General features: G+C 41.0%; 1 protein-coding gene across 1 annotated transcript; it reads left to right on the top strand.

Annotated features, from left to right (window-relative positions):
• On the top strand, nucleotides 1-21807 carry LOC124263003 (zinc finger protein 543-like). Its single transcript, XM_046697617.1, has 3 exons — nucleotides 1-106; nucleotides 19737-20598; nucleotides 20935-21807. Exons 2-3 carry the CDS (start codon nucleotides 20373-20375, stop codon nucleotides 21573-21575), a joined length of 867 nt encoding a protein of 288 aa, XP_046553573.1. The 5' UTR covers nucleotides 1-106; nucleotides 19737-20372; the 3' UTR covers nucleotides 21576-21807.
• The last annotated feature ends 5455 nt before the right edge of the window (nucleotides 21808-27262 follow it).

Below are 27262 nucleotides of genomic sequence, written 5' to 3'. Positions count from 1 at the left end.
TTTACAAGTAGCTACAACCGCGCTCGCAACGGAAAAAGTTGTCGTAAAACTATTTATAGCTTCAACCCGAAGCCGAGAGGTCGTACATAGTGGTGACACTCAAAACGTAAGTAAATGCAACTGATAACAATACGAAGGTGGGCTTTGAATAGCATCCTTTTTGGGGATATGTCACGTTTGTTCTTGATCGTCGGTATCTGTTGCTGTTCGCCATTTCCCCAATCATTGTTGTTGTTGTGCGAAATCGGATGCGCTTCTCTGACCAAGCCAACAGGCCAAGGCAATGCCTTGCCCATCGGCTTACAGAAACAGGGGTTATATACACTATAATCTGCCATCACACAATGAGGTATATAGATATCCATATAGATGAGAGAGAGTGACCCATGCCAGAGAGAGAGAGAGAGAGAGAGAGAGAGCCCTTGATGGCAGTCACAAACACTTGCGGTTATACACCACTAGAATAACATCAGTTTACTGTTTTACGGAAATAATTTCATGTACCATTATTACATAGGCGAAATGTGACCAGAATTGCACTTCGGTGAGAATGCATTACACTGGGCCTCTTTCGCCATATTCTATTGATCGCAGCTTCGGTCAAGTTGTTATTTTTGGATCATCTTTAGGGTTGACACACAGGATAGGTCCCGACCTTTGGATGGATGTAAAAACAAACTGGTCCGTTGTTAAGGTCGACTTGTTCTGGACAATATTTAGGCAATATTATTAGGCAGTCAATGTTTTTACAACGGTTCGGTTAAAGGGGCACTGTTCCAGAACAATTTCCATGGACTGGTTGTTGTTTTTGTTATTGTTTTTCTCCTGTGAAGTCCTACCCGGATGATATGTATGATATATAGTTTATTAAGGTGTCATGTGTGCAGGTAGATAGTATACATTCATTCTTAACACACCGGGCCATTACTGGACGAAAAGACACCTGAGCATAAAATTACAAACATTTACAAACATTCAAAAAGCACATTCATAAAATTCAACCTATACAAACATCTTATTACATACTTCACACAACATCCAATCACAGACAGACTCTGACAACCAACTTAACCACTCTTCCATGCCCTCACATCTTCATTATCCACAACCCCCAACCCCTCCCCCAGAGTACAATCCCACACCCACACACATCCTGACTGATAAACTTACCACCCCACGCCTCATCACACCACACCCATCCACTCACCATCTTCCTCATGCACGCTCACACTTACACGTGCACGCTCTGACATACTCTGCACTTCAACCCGCCCTCTCATGCACCAGCTGTCACTGAATCACTCTCTTCACTGATTTTCAACTACATTTTTCCAATCAAAGCCGTCTGAACCAATTATACTTCCCAAATCAATCAAACTCATACTTCCATTCATACACATATCTAATCCAGTCAACCCCCGTCACTCAGCCTGCATCCAGTCATTCCTTCTTTACACCTACACAAGCTTCACACTCCAGTCTGTCATGACCGCCTCCGTGGTGTAGTGGTTAGAGCGTCCGCGCGGAGAGCGGAAGGTCGCAGGTTCAATCCCCGACCACGTCTTACCAAAAGACGTTAAAAATATGGTACTTGTTGGTTCCTGCCTGGCGCTCGGCATTAATGGGTACAACAAGGACTGGTCGGCTCGGAGTCAGTATAATGTGTCTGAGTGGGATATTTATTCTTCACTGTGGCATGGTATCTCAGTGGAATAGCACTATAAAACCAGCTTAAGTCTGGGCTAGTACAAGCAGCCGCACATACACAGGCATGCACGTCGTCATATGAGCGAAATATTCTCAAGCACGACGTTAAACCCAATTTCACCTCACCTCACCTCCAGTCTGTCATAATCTCATCATCCTCTCACTATCACATGTACTTTCCATAACATACTATCACAAATAATTGTCAAACATTAACTGTACATACAAATCATATCATGATGATATCCCAGAATTCTTGACTTGTTTGTGACCTCTGCTGCACCACCAGCATGCGCAATTGATAGCATAAAAAAATATAGATTGATCAACAACGATGAAATCTTTTGTACTTGATAATATTTCCATCTTCATTAGGCCAGACCAATTTTATTTCTTGTTTTACAGATTTTTGTCCTCAGAAAACCTAAAGGCAGGAGGGAAAAAAATAAAAAATAAAAATCCCCAGTCAAAGTAATATTTCTGGTATATACTAAAAGTATTTTACTTTTGGCAATTTACGAAGTGTATATGGGGCCCAAAAAAACAATCTAAAAGCATTTTCTTGCATATTTACATTTTTGGCCTATAAACATCTAAAAAAATTATTTTTTGAGCGGGGAAAATTAATTTTTATTTGAAAAAATACGACAGGCGGATCCATAAAACAAGAAATAAAATTAGTCTGGCCTTATTGTGATAACAAATAAGAACATTTTGAAGTTTAACCATCTGCCAGTGGTAAAAAATATGAGGACTGAAAAAACACGGAAGTCAATGTGCATCTCTATATTTTGTCTTATAATACAGTGACATGCATAAAGTACTGTGACTATGTGTCCCAGTCCACCCAGCTGTGAATGGGTACCTCGTTAGGATGAGAAAGCCACAGAAACTCGGTGCGCCTAGTGGCTGCAAGAGTTATATACTCCCCAGGGAGTTGAGATTGATAATAAGATGTGGCGTTTAGAGTGACATCCAATGATTGAGGGAAAAAATACCAGCTCCTTGAGCCTTGAGCATGTACTAGTTGCCTGGATCCCAGATAGCATTCGGACGTTGGCTCAACATTGGCAATGTTGGCAAAACCATTGCCAACGTTGGGCCAATGTCTGAATGCTATCTGGGATATGTGCGCTATATGAATATCCTATATTATTATTATTAATTCTAATTAGTTTATTATGATATTTGTGTGCATTTTGAAACTTGATAAAAAGCACATGATCTGCTTATACTTTATGAATTTATAACATGACTGTAATATCTAGACATTTTATAGATTACGTCAATCATATTTCACACACACGCCCTAAGTGCGACCTAGTGTATATTGTCTCATAACACTTCATGGCGAGGAAATGATTCTGTTGAATGCTACAACAAATGAATAAAAACAAAATGCAAATATTAAAAGTAAAACAGACTTAAATTATAGCAACAATGTCAGGCTATTACCTTGTTCAAGGAATGTATCCATCAATATCCACATAAACAAACGATATGCCATTCATCTGCAGGTGACAAAGAATCCTGTTCCATGTCATGTGCCTTTTAACAGCCTAATACAGTAGAACACGGATATAACGAACTCCAAGGCACCAAGAAATTTAGTTCTCTATATCCGTTGTTCGTTATTCACATTTACCGCCATCTTGGATTGTAGAGGTGTAGACATTCACAGACATTACCTATATCATGTTGATAAATATGAAGTTTATTTTTATAATAAAATTGAAATAATACAACTACAACAATGTTGATTCACCGCCAACAAGATTGATGTATACTGTACCGCTAAGTGGCTGAGCTGACACTGAGTGAGTTCGCTAATCACGTCGTTAATTGGGTCTTGGGGGTAGTAAATCAGTTCGCTATAGCCGTTAATTCGCTACTCACGAGTTCGTTATTCACGTATAATTTTAATGATATTATAAAGGACTGTTGATGGGACTTTTAAATTTGTTCGCTATATCCGTGTTCGCTATATCCATGTTCTACTGTATGTGAAAAAGTGATGTAACGTTATGACTAGTGGTAGTTTCTCAGCTGATCACGTGACTGTTTCAGGTATTTCACATTGGTGTATAGTCTCATTGGTCACCCAAGATAGCACACCTGGCAAGTAATTGCATGATGTCCGCCATTCTTTAAGAAAGTATGGTAATTTAGTTAGCCAATAATGATCAATCAATCAATGTATTGGTGGTTAATCCTTTGAAGGAAGGATGTTGTTTTTACACAGGCACTTTACAACAAGGTGTATTCAGTATAGATTAGTAAATCTACATACATAAACACTACCTTTTGACAAATACGCAGTGCAAGATGTAATTAATCAGTCAGCGTGTTATCTGTAATCCTTTGATCGATATTTGTTTTTGTAACTCAGTTGATAATTCCTCTTGCTGCACTTCCATGCGCATATTACATAACATTAACTTCTTTGAGAGCCATTTTAGAAGTTGGGTAGTACAATATAGAACAAACTTTATGGATGACAACTTCTTTATTTGTGAGTGCGACGCTTCGATACAGATTCTTGTACCATTGTCAGATATATATAAGTATTTGCGGTGTACTTACATTAAAAAACTATATACCTATTCACCTTAGTAAATTTTCAAACTTTTCTAGCAATGGCAAAGTGGAGTTGTTTAGTTTACTTATTCAAATAAATCAAACATGTTTTTTTAGGATCATAGGTAATACACATTTTTACATGTCATGATTAAATATTGAGGTAAAAAAGTAGGATTAAATTGGATAAGTCACCATACCATCCAGGCATTACAAAATCTGAAAAGCCTACAATGCTGGGATACATTATTACAATCAGACAAGAACTGCCGGGAATATTTTCAACTAATGGCATCTGTTGGGCATCCACCCTACCTAATGTCCCACTGTTTAGATTGAAGACATTCTGCCAAAGAGGACAGTAGCCCAGTCCCTGTGTCCGTCACGGTTTGAGAGAGATGGTACCCACCAGCTTTCAGCAAAGTATCGTAATTCGACTGTTTGCGAGAAACATACATCGCTCTGGATCAGTGTCCCTTTAATGTTCACCGGAAAACTACTGAATGTGGATCACACTGTAAAACGTCATTTTTATTTGTGCATTCATTGGGAGAGTAATTTCTATTATCACATACATTATACATTAGAATAATCATTGTATTAAAATGTATTAAAGTAATCTTTATATTAGGCTATAAGGTATCTTTTTTCTTTCTGAATGCATTTCATTCATTGAAATTGACAAAATGTTCATGGAAGATAATTCTTCAACTTATGATGTCAGCCCTCAAGATGCATGCATACTGTTTTACTTAGAAAATCAGAGGTATATAACGTTATTATATACCTCTTAATGACTTCAATTAACCAATCACAATCCAATATTTACTGAAGTCATGGTAGAATGTGTTGTAGTCTGTGGTCTAACGTTAAGGTGATGTCGGTACCCAGCAAAGAATACTTGGTGTCCACCTGCTTGTGAAGTGATGAATTCAACATGATGAACATTTACCATTGTGTGATGGGTGCTGTTGGTTCCCATTCTAATTGATCAGGAGTTTAACTGAGCAGACTCATTGTATAAGTCTTTATGTATCTTGATTGGATTATAAGGACCAACCACAGCACAAACTTTTAACTTGCCATTCATTATCTCCAATATCAGAGGCCCAGATAAGCTGCGTATCCAGGTAAAATATGCATAGAAAATTTCCAATTACGCATTGAAAAATAATTGTTGCGTACTAATTAGGCATTTAAACTGTTAGATACACAAAGAGTTTAAAACAAATGCGTATGGAATATACTTATAAAAATCGCTTGCGTAATGAAAAGGACATTGATTGCTATCATGTTGTACTGTTAGTATAGGACAAGTGTTGTACTGTCAGTATAGGATGACTGATTTTTTATGAAATCATTTCCATTATAGTTAAGTTGGTTTGTATTAGGTATGACATAAGGCAGAACATACCTGCTTAGTAAACTTACTCAATGACATAATACTTAGGTGTGTAAAATTACTGAAATACCCACATATTTGAAAGCAGTGAGTAACGGAAAATGAAATACCCACTCAACATTCATAATACCCACTCCAAACAAATATAGTGGGTACAGTACCCACATTAGCTATATCTTATCTGGAGCTCTGTCCAATATCATGATGTCGTTTAATTTAAGTGAAATTGCATTAAGTACCCTTTCTCCTTCAGTGACTGGTAAATGGGTTGTGTCATTATTTTATAGGTCAAATATCATATCCCATTCTGGCTACAGTCATTTTTGTAGGCAAACTGGGATGTAGGCAAGTTGAGACTGGAGACAGAATGGGATGTAACCATCTGAAAGGGTTTGGGTAGTTTCACCAAAACAAGCTCTTCCAGTAAATAACAAATGACAGTAGTTTCTATTATCTATGTGATAAATAATACACATTGCCATCACCTTCATTCGCTGAAGCATATGAAAAATATAACAGGTGTTTTTATTTTGATACACATTATACATAAAATAGTCTTTGTATTAATGTGTATTAAAGTAATCGATGAGGCTACAATATATTCAAGATATTCGCTCTACTTTGACCAAGGCGTGGAATAGTGCTAAGTTGAATCAAATCCGCTAACCTCTCTCCCACTCGACAGCTCCATAATTCCTATAGCTGGACCTGTCAGTCATCTCAAAGCACTCAGATGGTCACGTGACATCCCACTACTGTCATTCTCCTTCTTTTCGCCCACTAGTGTGGACATGTGTTATGCTCTGTCTGCCACTCGTCTCTACTTTTCATCATCGGGAAGTAATCGATCTTCCCGGAAGAGATAACACTGTGACATTTATGGAAGTATTTTTTTCTGCAGTGTTCCTCACACGCTGTGTGTTGATTGTATCGGATGGTGTGACGTGCCTCACCATTGCTCTTATTGAGCCAATTTGGACGATGAAGTGTTCTCTGATATTGTGAAATGGGCACAAGACGAGTGGCAGACAGGGATCGTCGGAAGCTTTCGGAGGGTCCATCATCATCTCAACATTCGATGCAAGATTGTCTGTACCAAACAGCTTGCTGTTCATCACCATCACCACACGAAGATTTCTCCATGCAGCGCCAGATTTCTACCTCAGCAAGAATAATGTTGGTTATTCCAACCCTAGATTTCATGTCCAGTATCGGGACAGAATTACTCGCCGTCACTCCCGATTGACAGATCTAGTGACTTTTTTTCAAACACCTGATAAGGCATTGTCAGCGCCTACTGGCAATGTGTCTCTATTTTCTTGATCGGCAATTAACTTAACTACAGTGACTTATTGTAGTGCGAGCTTGTCTACGACGATCCCTCCAACTCCAGTGATTATATCAAGTTCAACAATCCCTGTTTGTTCGGTGTTTTCCACCTAGTGCACTGATACTGTATGGGTTGAGTTTTCACTCCAGTGCGTCACTCTTACACTATTCGACTCTCCAGAGCGGCCCTACACTTCTGTTTGGGTCGTCAATACAGGCCGGAGCGCCGTTTCGGTTCGGCCTGGCACTTTGTACCAGTGTGTCGCTGTCACAAAGGGAAGAAGAGGCCAGTGCACTGTTTCGCTTCAGTTCACTGCTCTTGTTTGGTCCAACGCTTTAGCCCTGTGTGCCGCTTTTGATTGGATCAACACTTCAGACCAGTGCTCCGTTTTCGTTTGGAACAACGCTTCATCCCAGTGCACTGTTTTCGATTGGAACAACATTTCAGTCCCGTACACCATTACCATATGGTATGGCAATAGGGACCAGTGCATGACTTCTGTTTGGTTTGGCGATTTAAACCTGTTCGATGCTCCTGACTGGTTGAGTCATTCATGGGGCGGTGGGGTAGTCTAGTGGTTAAAGCGTTCGCTCGTCACGCCGAAGACCCGGATTCGAATCCCCACACGGGTACAATGAGTGAAGCCCATTTCTGGTGTCCCCCGGCGTGATATTGCTGGAATATTGCTAAAAGCGGCGTAAAACCAAACTCAGTCAGTCAGTCAGTCATTCACACCAGCTTGCTGCTCTTGTACGGTTCAGCGCTTTGGACCAGTGCACCTGTCCCGATCACGTGGCCGAACCGAATCACAGTACCATTCCAGATCTTCTCTCATTGAACCAGATCACCTATCCGATCCAGATTGTCACACCAACCTAGATCTCAGAACCGATCCTGGTCGCCAAACCATACCAGATCGCTGTTCCAGATCGTGTTGCCGAAAGCTGTCAGCATTCGCCGAATCATCTGATTACCTCTATGGTTTGCAAACCTATGCCCCCAATTGGATCATTTTAAATTCAGTCGGATTCTCCAACTCGGGTGGTGGTACTCCATATCTCTCAATCTCAGTCTAGACCGTCAGTGTTAGTTACTATTTCACATCACCCGTTGTGATGGGTCCAAGCGAGGGTCTGTTGTCCAAGTGAGCGTTCTGGTGAAGCCCCGTATCTAACTGGCATGCTGGTCTGCTTGGGGGAATTAACTCAACAAAGAGTCCGAAGTCACAAGAAGCTAATTACAATTTTATTTACATGAACAGAATAACATGGGGTGGCCACAGAGAGTCGGTACAACCCTCTGGGCTGAGGGCTAGAGCTAACCTGTGTTGGGAGAGTCTTAACCCTACTGACTAAACATTTGATTTTCAAACTATTTATCTAGAATTAAAACATTAAAAGGATTATGATTTGCTGAATGATACAAACTGGGTGTGCCCTAAAAAACCCAATGAAATACAGAATATACAGAGTGGACGTCCTACTGGAATGACCAGGCAGAGGGGTGTACTCTTAATCCTGTCAATACTATTTCAACTGGCACTAATCTTGTTTGCACATTTACTGCATGCTTGGATGCTGACCCTGGGCTAGATCTTAACGAGCCTAAGTTCAAGTGTCAATTATAGGTGCTTGGATTACAATAACTTCTTTGAGTGGCATTTTAGGAGTTGGGAAGTACAATATAGAACAAACTTTATGGATAACAACTTCTTTTTATTCGTGAGTGCGACGTTTCGGTACAGATTTTTGTACCCTTGTCAAGCATAATTCTATACAATTTCACAGATGTTCAAGATAAATCCTAGCCTAAGGTATCAAGGGCCCAGCTGTTAGACAAACCTTTCAGTAAGACAAATGTTATGTCTAGACGGTTTAATAAACTGTTTTGATAAAGTAAACGGAGCACCTTTAGAATACAGCACCACAACTTCTCGTGAGGACGATCTCTGCCGTAGGTCACGTGTCATTAAGACAAGCAACCAGTTTGTGAGAACCCGTCGGACGCGAACCCGCGACCTTCGGATTGTTAGCTCGACAGCTAACCGACTGAGCTACGTCCACACTGTTGCACAATGTGCAAATTTATCGAGTCATTCCTGTGACGTCACGGAAATGAACGGAAAGAGTCGAATAGGTCACGGACAATTACGAATGCTACGGGTAGACTTGGTGTCGTGATTTTATTCTCTGGAAAATTGCGAATGGATCCGATGCCATTTGGCACACTTCGTCCCATTCCGTAATCTACAAATGCGTGTGGCGTGGAATGAGCCGATATGCCTCAAACTGAAAAGGGTTGTTGGCGTCAGGCGTCAGGCGTAGATTTCACGGTGCATGCATGAATGGCGCTTTTATATAAATCGGTGATTTTGTGACAGAAAAGTGATGTAGGGAACACTGTAAGGATAATGTGGATCGCACTAATAAGGAACGAGGGAGACATGAGCATGTGTAGTGACGGCACTTTCGGGTGAGTTAGCCCCGAATCATTACTTTACAAAATTTCTGTTAATGTGAAAGAGGCTTGAGTGCAAATTCCAGACCAATTTCCATTAGCCCAAAATTTCTACATTAACCCATTTCATAATGTACTTTCGACGTTTTGGGTTTCCCGTTTTTGTGTGAAAAAAAAGTATTAAAATGCAAAAAGGAAAAACAACAAATGGTACTCACGTATTACACCGGTCATGTACCTGCTATATTGGATTAGGTCCCTAACCCTAACCCTAACCCTAAACCCTAACCCTAACCCCTTGAAATAATCCTAATAAATAGAATGCATTGACCGAACCACCGGACATGTACCTACTATATATTGCATTAGGTCCCCAACCCTAACCCCTAAACCCTAAACCCTAACCCTAGTCCTAGTCCTAGTCCTAGTCCTAGCCCTAGCCCTAGCCCTAGCCCTAGCCCTAGCCCTAACCCTAACCCCAATCCCTTGAATTAATCCTAATAAATAGAATGCATTGACCGAACCGGCGCAAACACGACTGACGTGTCTAGTGTAATGCATTATTACCGCTTCGACAAATAAAATACTAATAAAACACTTTTCTATGTAATGGTGCAAATTACTGAATGACAAAATATATATATGTAAATTTAAAAATTAAAAATACAAAATACACAAAACATAACACCTCAGCAGCCCGTAATACAAATAAATATGAGCGTATTAGTGAAAAAAGAAAAATATTTCAAACTGGTGCTTGCAAAATATTACGCATCCGCCGGTATACAACTACTGGAAACTCTCAACATCGTTGGGCTTATGCAATGACATAGCTCGTAGAGATGAAACACCAGTGAGCGGAGCTTATACGCACTCGCTGAGCCAGACAACCGTGTTGCCATGCAGGCGTCATAAGGCATTGTTTCGAGAACGTGCTTTCGAACAAAATCACATTACTTTACGTAAAAGGGTATTATGACGTATTTTTAAAGTTTGTGGTGCTGTATTCTAAAGGTAGGCCAAGTAAACATGTCATCATCTATATCACAATAACATCTATTGTAATCCAAATATAGAACAAACTTTATGGATAACAACTTCTTTTTATTCTTGAGTGCGACGTTTCGATACAGATTCATGTACCGTTCTCAAGCATAATGCTTGACAACTGTACATGTGTCTGTATCGAAACGTAATTCTTGACAACGGTACAAGAATCTGTATCGAAACGTCGCACTCACGAAATAAAAAGAAGTTGTTATCCATAAAGTTTGTTCTATATTTGGATTACAATAGATGAGTTTACTCTGGGCCATGTCTCAATGACCCTAAATTGGTGTTTGCTCAATGTTATTGTGATATAGATGATGACATGTTTACTTTATCAAAACAGTTTATTAAACCGTCCAGACATAACATTTGTCTTACTGAAAGGTTTGTCTAACAGCTGAGCCCTTGATACCTTAGGCTAGGATTTATCTTGAACATCTGTGAAATTGTATAGTCGTAACTTATGTTTTGTCAGTATGTCTGTGAAATGGGTTTTACTACTTTTGACTGGAGTCTTTCTCTAAGCTATTACTGATCACGATGAAACTAATGTTCTTTATTTATATTTGCCTAATATCTGAATCCTAATATATTGCCTGCAGTGGTAATAATAAATAATGAATAATGAATTTTGTATGAATAATTATTCCATGACACACCGATTACGACGATGTGTACCCTACTGTCAATGTGATTTTATTTGCTAGTTCGCAAACAACGTTACCTTCAGTGACTTTTTCTACTGCAACTTTACCTTCAACAATTCTTCCAACTTTGGCGTTGATACCTCATTCTACAGTTTCTACTGGTGCTCAGCTTGGCTTTGGGGTTACGCCTTCTGCTTCTGCGGTGTCTATGTATGGACAGAGCGTTCACTCTAATGTGGCCCTTTCATTCAGTTCAGCGCTTCAGAGCGCTCCTCAGGTTTTGATTGGAGCGTCTCTCCACACCAGTGTGGCACTTTGTCCCAGTGCGCCGCTTTCATTAAATAACATGTTGTCTACTAGTGCGCCGCTCTTATCCAGACTGCTGCTTTACTGCAATGTGCCGCTCTCTTATGTATCAACATACAGACTACTTGTAGCGTTATGGTGTATCGGTGGGTGTAATTGTGACCTGTTTTGTCATTTATATCACCTTCCTTTTACATCATCAGTGAGTTTCTGGACAGATGTGTTACGTTTCTGCGAGTGGCACCAGCAGTGATGTCTTGTCCAGTAGCTAGTGTCCCTTAGCCCGGATTTTATGGGTTGGGACTTGTCTGGTTAACCGAAGACTGTGTTGTCCGGATTTTGTCACTATTGCATTTTGGGTAACATTTGCAATGGCGGACTACTGTTTGTTTACTGGAGACTTTTGATGATTAGAGTGACTATGAAGTGCCCTGACAGTGGTCCTGACGAAGCGGATAACTATCCCAGCATTGAATTGTCAGTGATTGTAAGAGTGATTATGTCGAAATTCGTCAGTCAGCCAAGCGAAACAGCTTAATGAGGGTGTCAGACAGAATCAACTGAGAATGCTTTGACTTTGGCTAGGGTTACTCGGTTTCCTGCATTAGCTTAAGCCCTCCATTCAGTGGTCACTGCAGCTATGTTTGGACAGTCAGCAGGCATAGATTTTACCACCTTCGTCTCCCTTACAAACGTTCCTGGGGTCACCCGTCTTTTTACCTCCGCAATTCCAACAACTTTATGAATGTCCCGGTAGACTGACGATCCCAATGCGTCGAATCTACTAACTTTCTCACTCCATCTGGCTGACCAACAATTCATTTGGTGAATGTTCCTGCAATCACTGATTGTACGACCTTCATCACTCTGTATAATGTGAACATTCCTGTAGATTGGCTGGCAATTTCCATGCCCTGTACCAACTACTGTAATGGTAGCTCGGCTAATTGAACGCTTCCCTTATCTCAGGAGAGATCCCTTCTTCAGTGGCAATATTTGCTAGGCTTTCTGACTCAAGCCCTAACATACGGGGGCCCTCTCCAGCTTGTCCGATACAGAAATTTCTATGCCCGTATCTCGACCCCGACAACCCCAAGGAATTGATTTGCCCTCCAGAACCGCATCGTCCAGTCCTTCAGTGGTGGCTCGATCAGCGGAATGTCTGCGCTGGAGTCTCTATGGTACCCCTAACGCTCTCGCAACACAGGACTCTTCCTCAGTGGCAAGAACTTTGGGGTCTGTTGACGGCAGCTCAAGTTTTGACTCTCAGGGGACAGCTTCAACTATGGCCTCTCCAATATTTTCTGTCTGCACATCAGGATCGGCAACCCTTACACATTGATCTCTCTTCCTCCGGTGCTCCATCCCAATCTCCAATGGTGGTTGAATGTTTGTCTCTTTAAGGCTGTTTGCTCCAGTACACCACCTGTACGTAGACACCTCTCTACACGGGTGGGGAGCTCACATACTTGATCATCAAGTAGCAGGGCTGTGGTCTCCCACAGACCAAACATGCCTCATCAATGTCTTTGAGTTCAGGGCAGTCATTGGCAATGACTTCTTCAGTCAACCATCCTTCTCATTCGTTTGGACACCCCTGCAGTAGTGTGCTATATCAACCACAGTCAGCTCAACCATCCCCGATGTTAAGTAAGACTCGTGGTAAGAAAACACCGAGGCGAAGTTGCCAGGACATATACTTTTATTCCTCTCGCATGAGTGAATCTAAACACAACCACGCCGGCCGGCACATGGTTCTTCACTGCCCTCGCTGACACCCTTTCGCATGCGCATGCCTCTCACGCAAAGCTACTTCCTTTCCTCTCCAGTGCTCCAGCCACCCATACGTACACATACGTTAACACACTCCCAATATTCCAGATTTGTTATGAAACTGGAATACATATATACATGCACATTTATAAAAGTTCAATCAAATTATTGTTATTTTTGTTTGTTGTTGTTGTCCTAAAGAAAAACATTAACAGTCCTGGCAATTATATAGTGACACAGAACAATATCAACAGTCCTGGCAATTATATAGTGACACAGAACAATATCAACAGTCCTGGCAATTATATAGTGACACAGAACAATATCAACAGTCCTGGCAATGACACAGTGATCAGATGCAATTCATCAGGAAAACTTCAGATGTTAACAAATGTCTGATTACTTCTTTTTCAGTCACATATATGACATGCTCCCAGATCGGAGGCACTCAAGGAGCTGAGCGGCACTTGCTCCCTTCTTCGTCATACAGTCCGACAATTGTTGATTTGTATCCACCCAGTGAACATTGGATATCACATTCTGCTGCAACATTTGCTTGATGCTAGCGATGTCAACCCGTAAACGTTTCTCGTTTACAAGTTTTGTTGAATGTATGTTTTCAAACAGTGATTTGTTGTCTGTAAAACAGTCAATAGGGATTACGTTAGTGTTTCTCCTAAGCAGAACTTGGCTGAGAAGATGTCCAAGGTAGCAGGCAGTATCTAGCCCATCTACCATGGATAACGTCTCAGGTTGCCAGCGTACTTCTCACTACCCTGTGTATCTTGTTGACTTTCCAGGCAAGCGGAGAACTTTGACATCGTTCATCTGTCAGCAGAATGATAAATCCACTAGCACTTGAAACTCCATCGTTCAGATTGGCATACGAGGCATCACAGAATAACTTGATTCTCAAATCTAAACTTTCAAACTTTGGAAAATAGAGAGGAAAGTTTTCATATTTTAATTTTCTTAATGTCTTATTAGCCCTGAGAATGTCCAAGACTCGAGGATGCTTCATTGCTGTGCTTAGCTCAAGAACATCAAAACAGATATCAGGCCTAGTCTGGTTTCCTACCCAACTTAGCTGTCCGATCAAACTTCTCAGATGACCTACTTCTTCTTTGTTGAGATCATCATCTTTTTGTGCCGAACGACTTGTTGATAAAGGTATCGGCTGTATTCCGCTGATATAGGACCACTGATCAAGGATAATTCCTTTCGTCTGTTTGATTTCCATTCCAATGTATTTAAACATCATTCTCCCCTCCTTTCCAATCTTGAACGAAGATCTAATCTTATCAATGACAATTCTTTCAAATGGGAGTGCTCCGGACCAAATGTAAATCATCTACATGCATCAGGAAAAGACCTTCTAACTTGTCATGATACCAGTAAAATAGAGCTGGGTCTATTGTAGATTGCAAACATCCATGCTTTCAACAACTCTTCCCTAACACTGAAATACCATTTTCTTGATGCATCATTGAGACCATACACACATTTCCTTAGTTTCCATAATTTTCCTTCAGTATCAGCTTCAACAGGTGGCTTGAGGTATACATCACGATCTATGTTATGTCCTTGTAAGAATGCTGCCTTAATATCTATGGTGTTTAATTCCCATCCAAAAGCTGATGACAGAGACAACAGAATTTTAAGAGTATCTTTACCTGCAGTCGGTGAATCACTTTGTATATCTGCCGTTTCTTCGAAACCACGAACAACTAGCCTGGCTTTATTTATCAGCTTTCCATCCTGTTGTTTTTCAGTCAACACCCATCTGGTAGACATTTGAGGCTGTCCATGGTCAGTAACCCATCTGGCAGACATTTGAGGCTGTCCATGGTCAGTAACCCATCTGGCAGACATTTGAGGCTGTCCATGGTCAGTAACCCATCTGGCAGACATTTGAGGCTGTCCATGGTCAGTAACCCATCTGGTAGACATTTGAGGCTGTCCATGGTCAGTAACCCATCTGGCAGACATTTGAGGCTGTCCATGGTCAGTAACCCATCTGGCAGACATTTGAGGCTGTCCATGGTCAGTAACCCATCTGGCAGACATTTGAGGCTGTCCATGGTCAGTAACCCATCTGGCAGACATTTGAGGCTGTCCATGGTCAGTAACCCATCTGGCAGACATTTGAGGCTGTCCATGGTCAGTAACCCATCTGGCAGACATTTGAGGCTGTCCATGGTCAGTAACCCATCTGGCAGACATTTGAGGCTGTCCATGGTCAGTAACCCATCTGGTAGACATTTGAGGCTGTCCATGGTCAGTAACCCATCTGGTAGACATTTGAGGCTGTCCATGGTCAGTAACCCATCTGGCAGACATTTGAGGCTGTCCATGGTCAGTAACCCATCTGGTAGACATTTGAGGCTGTCCATGGTCAGTAACCCATCTGGTAGACATTTGAGGCTGTCCATGGTCAGTAACCTCTTCATAGACATTAAAGTTTTTCCAGTTGTCTAATTCTGCTTGTTTAACATCATCAATGCTATTAGAAGAGGCAAGAAAAACATGATTATCACCAGTCTTTTCTTCGACTAAGTCACTGTTATCCTGTGGTGAAGCTTGAACTAATTCCCATGATGTTACTCCTGTCTCAAAATTAAGTGATTTGATTTCTTCACTATCACTGTCCTTGATATTAAACCAAGCTTTGTTCCTTCCATGCACCTTGCCCCCTCTACTGATCACGGTAGCGGAAACCCACATGTCACCACCCACAGGTAGGTATCTTATTTCCGTATGTGGTTTCAGTAAGGCAGACTGAGACACTGTCCTTAAGAGTGATCAATTGTTTGTGATGTGTTTTCTTGACTGTCATCTTCAAAGAGTTGTTCTGTATTTTGTTTTTCTACTATGGTTTCTGTACATCCATTTCCTTCCTCAATGGTACCTGTATTTTCCACTTCAGGGTTAAGAAACTCTTCACCCACTCTGTTAAGTCTGCATGGATGGACTCTGACGTACACACTGCCATGTCTGACAAACACTGTTTTTCCGTCTTGTCCTATCACCTTTCCAGGTCCTTGCCATGTTCCGTTGCGTTGATAATATACAGTTTCTCCTGGTTGGAAGGGAACACCTGATGCCCTCACTTGATGTCTCAAAGCACGTCTTATTCTCTCTGATGATTCAGCCTCAACAAAAGCTTTTCGACTACTGTGTATGCAATTCAGATGTTTGGCAAATATCTCACTCACAGTTTTCCCTTCTAATGCAGGGGGGGCGGTCAATGAGTACTGATGGCAAATTGGGATTGCATCCAAAGACTTAGCTGGTAGGGGCTGTATCCATGAACCATTTGAAGGGAGTTCTTTGCATTGGTGGCCCATACAATTGCAGTCTTCAAGATCAAGTCTTGGATTGTCAGCTAACATCTTCTGTACACAGTCATCAAGGATGGCATGATTCCTTTCATAAAGTTCCATTTTGCCAAGGGCTCTGAGCTGCTGTTGTACAAACTTGAATGTTTAGATTTTCCGCCATGTCTCTCACAATATCATTAGCAAACTCACCACCATTGTCCGGCCAAAAATTTTCCTGGAACACCAAAACCACTGCCGATCCACAGACCAAGGATTTTATTCACAATTGTCTCTGGCAATTTGTTGTAGATAACTGTTGCCAAACTAAATCGAAAGTAGCAAGATCCACCATATGTAGAAAGTATATCCCAGCTTTCCACTCCTTCAGGTCAAGTGCAACTACTTCACTGAATCTAGTCAAGCCAATGGCAAGGAAACAACAGGTTTAGGAAGAGTTTTCTTAAATTTCTTGCAGACATCACAGGTAGCAGTTACATCCTCCACGCAGATTATTCATGCTTTCTTCATAACAGCCTGCATCTTGTAAAAGAAGTGTTAATCTGTGGCTTGATGGATGTCCGAACTGTTTGTGGAGCTTGGTTACAATCTTCTTCTTTTCTTGTTCTGACTTTTCTGATACATTGAAGAAGACCTCCAACACTGCTACTGATGTGGTATTGTCAGTTAGCGAAACACAATAATGTCCTGAAGAGGTACACTGCAATTCTATTTCTTGTCCTAAAATATTTGCCCTATCATTCTCAAGGTCCAGTACAACACGGGCCTCTTTCATGGATGGTTTTCCAAGTAACAGGGGAATGTCACTGCTCACAACATCAGTTGTTATCGAACAGTTCTGTCCTGCGATTTTACATGGGAAGGTAACTTTCTTGATTGATTTCAATTTCTCTCCCCCGCCGAATTTGAAAATGTTATCACTTTCACAAACAGTCACTTTCTTGAGTTGATCCTTGTCTAAACTATTTACAAAGTCATCCAACCAAATCTCACCTGCAACTGTTGATGTACAGCCACTATCCAAAACTGCAGCATTCATGGCTTCACACATCAATACTTGCATTTCAGTTTGTTTGTTCCCTGTATAAAGTACAGCCTCTTCATTAGCCTTCATGTTTTCATAGGAATCTGGACAATCTCTTGCAAAATGGTAAATTGATTCACATATCACACACCTTTGAGGACCATCGTCTCCCATTGGATTAAGAATTCTATGTCCTCTACCCCTTTGTCTAGTATTTTGGGAAGACAAACCCAACTGTGGAGGATAATAAGCTCTCCTCCCACGCCGACCATTCCTGTTACGACGCGGTCCATATGCACGTCCCTGTGTATAATATGCTGTGGCCTGTGTTTCATCTGTCAAATACACTGGTTCAACTTTAATGGTGGGACAAGAAAAATTTGTGTTTGGCATTGACTGCTTCCCAAAGAATTTTCTTAAAGATAATGACATCTGTTTGAAGAGAGTTGATGCTTCATTGTAATCAACACCTGTGAGAACCCACTGTCGATCTTTGTGTTCTAACCCTGACCCGTCAAGCAGACGGAAAGCTAGCAGTGATTCTGGAAGTATCATATTAAACTTCTTAGTTTTGTTATAAAGTTTTTCAAATTCTGAAACATACGTTTCCATACTCATATTTTGTGTTCTTTTAAATTTATCAAAGTCACCATATACCTCATACGCTGCCGTGATTTCATCCTTCTTGTAGATTCCATCCATAAACGCAAAAGTAATTTCCATCCTTGTCACCAAGTTTCGCCGCTCCCAGTTCATTAAACACTTTGTCCCGAATGTTATCTGTTTCTGGCAGTGAAAGAGCTATTGCCGCACCCTGTTTATCTTCTGCCAAATCTGTGACTGCTTGCCACACCTTCACTTCTTCCACCCATCGACTGGAAGGCTTGTCGTCGAGAAACGCTGGGGGAATTCTGTAATTTCCAGACGCCATTTTCTTTCGGTAGACACTTCGCTTCGCTATTTCACTGTAGTTGCCCTGTCACTGGCCTGGGAACTATTAACCACGCTCTGCTACCATGTTAAGTAAGACTCGTGGTAAGAAAACACCGAGGCAAAGTTGCCAGGACATATGCTTTTATTCCTCTCGCATGAGTGAATCTAAACACAACCACGCCGGCCGGCACATGGTCCTTCACTGCCCTCACTGACACCCTTGCGCAAGCGCATGCCTCTCACGCAAAGCTACTTCCTTTCCTCTCCAGTGCTCCAGCCACCCATACGTACACATACGTTAACACCCGACAGAGTGGAGGCTACATCCGCAGATCTTCCAGACTCACTGCTTTCCTATGTCAAGCCTCACAGTGGATCTATTCGCAACCCGCTTCAACACTTAGCTTCTGAAGTTTTTAAATTATTATTTTTTTTATACACTTTTTATTTCAGTACACCAGGGTTTGTACAGCAGTATATCAAACAATATGTTTTATATAATTACATGTTCATACAGTAGCTGACAAATTCATACAGTTCCTAAAAGGTAATTATAGTGATGGACAGGTAAATAAAGAACATGCTCATACAGTAGTATATAAAGCAAACACCGTATAAAGTTACCTGTTTTGATGAAGAACGTGTTCATACAATGGCATATAAGTTCATACAATTCATACAAGGCAGCTATGCACTTCATACATGGTAGCTGTACTAATGGACAGGGTGTAATGTTTGCTTTAATAAAAAGCAAACTGACATAGGTTGATAGCCAGTTATAGTTCCAGTATTATTACAATTGTGCATATAGGTATTCCTGTTAAAATGCTTTCCCAGTACAGAGGGAGAAAGCATTAACGAGCAATACAAATTCAGGTGTCAGGTAGTGATATATCAATTTCTAGGAGAATTGAAACCATTCTGCCAATACAGGGTACATTCATGTTACTGTATAGATACAAAGAGAAGAGTTTGTCACATTGCCAAAATATCACACATGACAAGAAATGGTAATAAATAATCCGTAGTTTCAAAGGTTAATTATTAATGGTTAAACTGATGAATTTATAGTATTTTTCAAATGCAAGAGAAAAATGTCAACCAATAATAATTATACATCTCGTCATTGAGAGTTTGAATGGTCCTTACCCTAGCTGTTATAAGAGTGTGACAACATGTTTTATGTTTTCAGTGTACACCATAATACCCACAGCTCAATGATGGAAGTTGAAAGCAATCCACAAAATCCTTTCCCTGGTACTGAAACAAATGAAATCTGTTAAAGGCATTTGCTGGAAAAAAGATATCTCAAGAAACATAAATATTGATACCACTAAACTAGGTGATCTCAAGAAAGAACCCATCATTGGAACCCTGGAAACTGGTGATCTCATGAAAGAACCCATCATTGGAACCCTGGAAACTGGTGATCTCATGAAAGAACCTGTTACTGGAACCCTGGAAATAGATAGTTTGGAGAATCCGTAGTGAAACCTTATAAAAACTAGTGATCCAACAAAGCAGTCTCATACATGCACTAAGAACTGGGAAACATTTCCTAAATCAGGTGACTTATCAGTGTGCTGAATGTCAGAAAACATTTACACAATCAGCTAATCTTCAAGCACATGTGAAGATTCACAGTGGAATCAAGCCTGAAGAATGTGTTGAATGTGGGAAGAAAATTATATGCAGGCACACATGACGATTTACATTGGAATCAAGCCGTATGAATGTGGGAAAGAAATTACACAATCAGGCCATGGTGGAATCAAAGTGTATTGTGTGTGACAAAACATTTACACAAACGGTTTATCTTTAGGAACACATGAAGATTCACAGTGGAATCAAAGCTCATCAGTGCATTGAATGTGGGAAAAAGTTTACACTACCAAGTAAACTTCAGAAACACATGAAGATTCACAGTGGAATCAATCCTTATGAATGTGTTGAATGTGGGAAAAAATTTACACGTTCAAGTAATCTTCAGACACACATGAGTATTCACAGTGGAATCAAGCCTTATGAATGTGATAACAAATTTACACATTCAAGTAAGCTGCCGACACACTCGATTATTCAGAGTGGAATCAAGCCTTATGATTGTGTTGAATTTGGGAAAAGATTTACACAATCAGTTTCTCTGCAGTCACACATGAGAATTCACAGTGGAGTGAAGCCTTATGAATGTGTTGATTGTAGGAAAATATTTACACGTTCAAGTAATCTGCAGAGACACATGAGGATTCACAGTGGAATGAAGCCTTATGAATGTGTTGAATGTGGGAAAAGATTTACACAATCAGGTGGTCTGACGGCACACATGAGGATTCACAGTGGAATCAAACCTCATCAGTGCATTGTGTGTGAGAAAACATTCACACACACAGGTACTCTGCAGGCACACATGAGGATTCACACAGGAATCAAGCCTTATGAATGTGTTGAATGTGGGAAAAGATTTACACAATCAGTTTCTCTGCAGTCACACATGAGGATTCACAGTGGAGTGAAGCCTTATGAATGTGTTGATTGTGGGAAAAGATTTACACATTCAAGTAATCTGCAGAGACACATGAGGAGTCACAGTGGAATCAAGCCTTATGAATGTGTTGAATGTGGGAAAAGATTTACACAATCAGTTTCTCTGCAGTCACACATGATGATTCACAGTGGAGTGAAGCTTTATGAATGTGTTGATTGTGGGAAAAAATTTACACATTCAAGAAATCTGCAGAGACACATGAAGACTCACAGTGGAGTCAAACCTCATGTGTGCATTGTATGTGAGAAAACATTTACACACTCAGGTGATCTGGAGAGACACATGAGGATTCACAGTGGAATCAAGCCTTATGAATGTGTTGAATGTGGGAGAAAGTTCACACATTCTCATAGTCTGCAGGCACACATGAGGATTCACAGAGGAATTAAGCCTTATGAATGTGTTGAATGTGGGAAGAAATTTACACAGTCAGGTACACTGCTGACACACATGAGGATTCACAATGGAATCAAACCTCATGAGTGAATTGTGTGTGAGAAAACATTTACACACTCAGGTGACCTTCAGACAGACATGAGGATTCACACATCAGTCAAGCCTTATGAATGTGTTGAATGTTGGAAACAATTTACAAGACCAGGTCACATGCGGGCACACTTGAGGATTCACAGTGGAAGTCAAGCTTGATTACTCTCTCTCACTCTCACTCTCTCTCTCTCTCTCTCTCTCTCTCTCTCTCTCTCTCTCTCTCTCTCTCTCTCTCTCTCTCTCTCTCTCTCTCTCTCTCTCTCTCTCTCTCTCTCTCTCTCTCTCTCTCTCTCTCATTTTGCCTGTGTAATCATAGTACACGAAATTACAATTAATACAAATTACTTCCGTAAAACAGTAAACTGATGTTTTCCTTCTCCAACTCCTTATTCACATACAACAAACACTTAATACATAACATGGCATGCTGTACAGTGCACCACAGTTTATTCGTTTCAGACAGATTATAAATAATTTTTACACAATATGTACAAACTACATCCATCGACCCTGAAGTTATAAGGCGCCGTCACCTTACATCGCTGAAGCAGCTACGAACCCGCCATTTACATCTTGCATTGCTCATGGCATATGCCCCCGATGACTCACGTATTCTAACGGCTCGCCAGCCTGGACATGTCCGTCCCACCCAACAGTGCCAGTCATCAGTCTGTAACATTACACGAGAATTAAACTTTCAGTATAGAACACATACATATATACGGACAGTGTATATATCCGCTCTCATAGAAATCACATCATATAGCATCAAATCAAAATGACGGCTGGTGCACCGCAGCTGAGAATGGCCTTATTCAAATTTCCCTCCCTTTTATACCTATCAGAGTGCCCTCATACTCATAGCATTACTTCCCTTTGTTGTATCTTCCGACGCTAGAGAAAAGAAATTTCATTCTAATTCGTACCTCAAACGAAAGAAATTATATTTCTCCAACTCCTTATTCACATACAACAAACACTTACATAACATGGCATGCTGTACGGTGCACCAACTGAGACATAAAGAACGGGCAGATTTACAATCCAAGCGAAAGAGACACTTTCAAACGCTTCTCAATATCATCTTTCACATAACCGTCTTTTGCATTTTTGCTTTTCCACCTGCCATGACGCTTAAACATTCTATCGGGAATGCCATTGTTTGCGGCTGCAGTAGCTCCACCTGCTCTCAAACTGTGCGGACCAAACTTCGATATATCACTCACATGTGAACTAAACACCTCAATGAAAATCTCTCTCAAACGAGAATAGGACATGGGCTTATTGTCAGCTCTCAAAATGTAACCATTTTTAGTCTTACTCATATTTCTGAATATAAATTCAGGATCTTTCACTTTGGTAAGCTTAAAATATCGTTCCAACCATTCTACAGGGCACATATTTGTACCTGTCCGGCCTATGATAATCCAGGCCCCATCTCTATAGACATCAGTTTTTGACTTCTGAATAAACACAGCCATGTAAGCTTGACAAAATACTACATCACTCCGAGTTATCGCTAATAACTCCAATGATCTCATGAAACCTGATTAAGCTAACAACCACATTACAACAGTTCTCATTTTGTACAATGAGCATTCCTCAGCATTGTCTGGTACAATCTTATTCAACAACTCAACTGTTATAGGCTCTTTCTTAGAAACAGGCTTGGCTAACTTCCTCTTAGCTGTTTTTTCAAATACGTGGTTTACTAACGTACTCTCTGTGGGGCTTTCTAAACCAACTAAAACATGGGCATGTCTCAAGTTATAATAAGCTGTCTGAACAGGTGAGAAAGTCTCACTTTGCTGACACATTGCTAACAAATATAAAGAACAGTGCAAAGGTGATACTGGCATATCTGTTGTACCCTGGGCCAAAGCCCACTTCTTCCATGCTTTAAAACCATAATCATACTTCTTATTTGTGGAGTTTGCTCTCGAGCAAGACAAATGCTCTGGAAGACTTCTTACGAGCGCCCTCATAGGTGGAGGTAAAGTCAGTATCTCACTTTTATATACATGTTCAAACACACCTGCAACACGCAAACAACATCATCAGAATATCACACGTAAAGCCATCATGTTGAAGTTTAAATCGTTCACTCCAAACAACCCTCCAAACTGTCTGCTTGGTACATATGCCTCCTTACAAGTCGGAAGATACATCCAGTCTTTAACTTGAGGTATAAATACCTTATTAGGAAACAATATAGGCCAGAAATTCGCTGAATACCATACAGGAATCACGATAGTTCCCTTAGCGTGACACTCCCTCATATGCTTGAGAACACGTGCAATCAAAAACACAGGAGGCACTATCCAGTTATTGTCTTCACCCCAGGACATAGATTAAGCATCCATTCCGTCACTTCCTTGGTTCCAAAATCTTGAATTAACCTTACAACCTTAGTATTGTAATATGACGCAAATCTGTGAACATCAAATGGGCCCCATTTGGCAGAGACGCGTTGAAACACGTAATCCTGGATACCCCAGTCGTCGGCATCGACTATCTTACTCAGATAATCAGCACGCTCATTTTCTAACCTTGGTATCCACTGCATGTCAACTCTGATATTATATTCATTGCACAGCTTGAATATATCTAGAGCCAAAGCTTGAAGATCGACTTTCATGCTACCTTTCGACACAATCGACTCTATCACATTTTGATTGTCAGTTACAGTTACGGGACTGTTACAGTAGAAGACAAAAGTTCTGCTATACTTGGCTTAAGCTTAGTTATTTTCCGTTGAGGAATATACAACTTCATTTGTCTTGTATCTATGATAAAACCTAACCATTTGATCTCTTGAACTGGCTTCCATAGGGACTTTTCTACTTTTGGTACAAAGCCTGCTTTTGACAAGTCTTGCTTGACAAGTTGGCCAACAGCTGCCGTTTCACATTCGGAAAAACTTGAAAGGATACCATCATCTAGAAAAGTAACAATCTTGTAACCTTGGAAACGCCGAAACTTTACCAACTGTCTGGTAACCTTAGTAAACACATAAGGTGCTGTACTCAAACCAAAAGGGAGGACAAGAAATTTAAAATACTTCTTGTCTGTTCCTGAACCCCATACAAATCCTAGAAACTGCGTATGTTCATGGTAGATATCAATATGGTGATATGCAGAATGGATGTTGAATTTCAATAGCGAATCATTCTTTTCAGTGTACAACAATCTGTCATTTGTAAGGCCAGGTTCAACAACGTTTACAGTATCATCACGTAATGTATACTCAACTTCAGGTTCTGCTTCCTTGGAACGTATCCTACTCTCTGTCAAGCTTCCCGCGTTGCTGAGTTGTGTTGTTAAGCAAGGGACACTGACGTCTCCAGTGGTTGAAGTTGCCACACATGAAGCACGCTCCTGACCTTTGACCACGGCCACGAAAATTATTAGACTAGTCACCAGCATGAGAATCCGTTGAAGCTTGAGTGACTGTCGAGGAAGGACGATGGATCGACTTGTAAGGATGCAATCGTGCGGAACGAGATGCCCTTGTCTTGATTTTCTTAATCGCTTTGCTTTCCGCTCGGTTGATTCTTTTGTCATCATCAGAATCTGACGCCAATTCATGAGCCACATAATTGCGCACTGTTTCCCAGCCCCCCTCTGAGGAATCAGCTATTTTTATGTGTTTATTTCTTCTCTGGAACCTGGAAACTTCTTGACTTCTCAATTCCAAGGCGTAATCAGTCTTACCATACTGAACAGCAAAACGCAACTGTTCTAAGTTTTCCAGAGCTTCGGAATTGAAAGCAAACTGAATTTTGTTCCCATACGTCTCGCCGAACCACAGCCCACGGCTTCCGCCCATTGTACTTCGATCTCTGTATGACGATGAGTTAAAGCATCCACCCTGGATGCTATTAATACAGTAATAGCTACGAGTACTGGTACAAAGATTTCTATGGTACCTATTGAGCTCAAGTCCCTATTGTGTTCCTACAAACTGGCAGATCAGTCGAGGAAATTCCATCCCTGGCTTAGGATTTGTCAATCGTCTTATGACATCTGGTCTCTGATGATTGTGACCCTTTGGCTCAACAGACTATAGAGCACATCACCTTTAAAACATTCTTCCTGGTGGCGTTAGCCATGCCATGCTCGCTCCAGCTCTCAATGTTAATCGAATTTGATTTGAGAAGGGGACACATAGATTTTCTTGCACCCTCGCTGGGATTTCATTGCGAAGAATCAATTGCCTAGTCAATCAGATCGGCTGTTCACCATCCAACCATTTATCTACCATACTGGGGCCAGATGACACTGATGACCTTTGGCTTTGCTTTGTCGGAGCTCAGAAAATCTACATTGCGGCTTCACAAGACCGGCACAGGCTGTGTAAGCAGTTTTTTTATCCCACTGTCTACGGCCTCTTTTGCGGAGGTTTCCCTACGACTTTAACTGTTTGGATGAGGTCGACCATCCTACTGGCATTCAACTTCGCCTGTCTCCCTCCACCAGCGGCATCAAACCCAAATGAGACGCGAGCCTTAGTGTCCACAATGGGGCTACACAGTAACTGCTCTTTGATCTCCATTATGGAGGGCTGTTCTTGGTGGTCTGAAACAGTCTTCGTCTCTCACTGTGTTCATGATTTCTTAGTGATGGACGTACTGGGTCTCTATCAGTCTGGCCCCTTAGTCAGCAATTGTCATCGGTCCATCAGCATTGTGAAAATGTTGTGCTACTTTGTAAATAAGCGAATTGTACTATGCAGAGGCGTTCGACACTCATGCCTACTGACCTTTACTCCTGTGAGCAGTTACGTCAGTGAAGTGTGAATACAGAATTCCAGTGGATTTCGATGTGTCCCCACTCCTAGGTTGCAGGACACATCCTTGACTAAGTTTATGTAAGGGAATGAGGGTCTTTTGATGTCGTTCTGAACTGAACATTAAACTAGTTGAGCGTAACGAGCCATGTTTCCTTTTGTGCATGAAATGGGGCATGGTTTCGAAGTAACGGTCTGCCGAGATTAGTGTTGCAAGTTTCTTTTCTGATGAGGTCAATGGTATACAGGGCATGAGCTCTGTCCTTTTCCTTGTACAAAATTTGCGGCGGAAAATGACATTTACTCGGCAGCGCCCATTGCCTTGGAGTTTTTGTGCCAAAGGGTTTGGAAGAAGCAACTCATCACAAATATAGAAGTTATATAGTCAATCCTAGATTGCACCTCCTTGTGTACCATCACCACTTCACACGACTCATCTATAAGCTGCATTCACCGAGTAGATTGGGTAATCTGCACCCACCGTCCGACTGTGGGGTATGTACAAACCGTGAGATAGGATAAGTTTAACAAAAATATAAATTGTATACTAGTATTTATAATACCTATCTCACTGACTTGAGAGAGGTATTATACCCGACCTACCCACTAAACATTACTTTTTCTTACAGACTACTATGAATGATCAGACTAAGGTGTCACGTGATCAGCCGGAGGGCATGCTGCATGCTTTACAGGGACTGTGGCTGTCTGGGAATGGGACCAGTGGGGCATGTTTGGGTGAATGGTAGAAGAGAACCTGAATACTTTGTTTATAGTTCGTTTCCACACAGCTGTCAATCATGAGAGAGAGTACAAATCATGAGATAGGATAAGTATGATAAATATGCAATTTATAGTTAAACTTTTCAGGAACACAAGACGTTTCACTGTGGAA

Source organism: Haliotis rubra, unplaced genomic scaffold, assembly GCF_003918875.1.
Source record: "Haliotis rubra isolate DU_JTF1 unplaced genomic scaffold, ASM391887v1 Scf863, whole genome shotgun sequence".
In the NCBI taxonomy this organism is placed as follows: domain Eukaryota; kingdom Metazoa; phylum Mollusca; class Gastropoda; order Lepetellida; family Haliotidae; genus Haliotis; species Haliotis rubra.
This window is presented reverse-complemented; position numbering and strand designations above follow the sequence as displayed.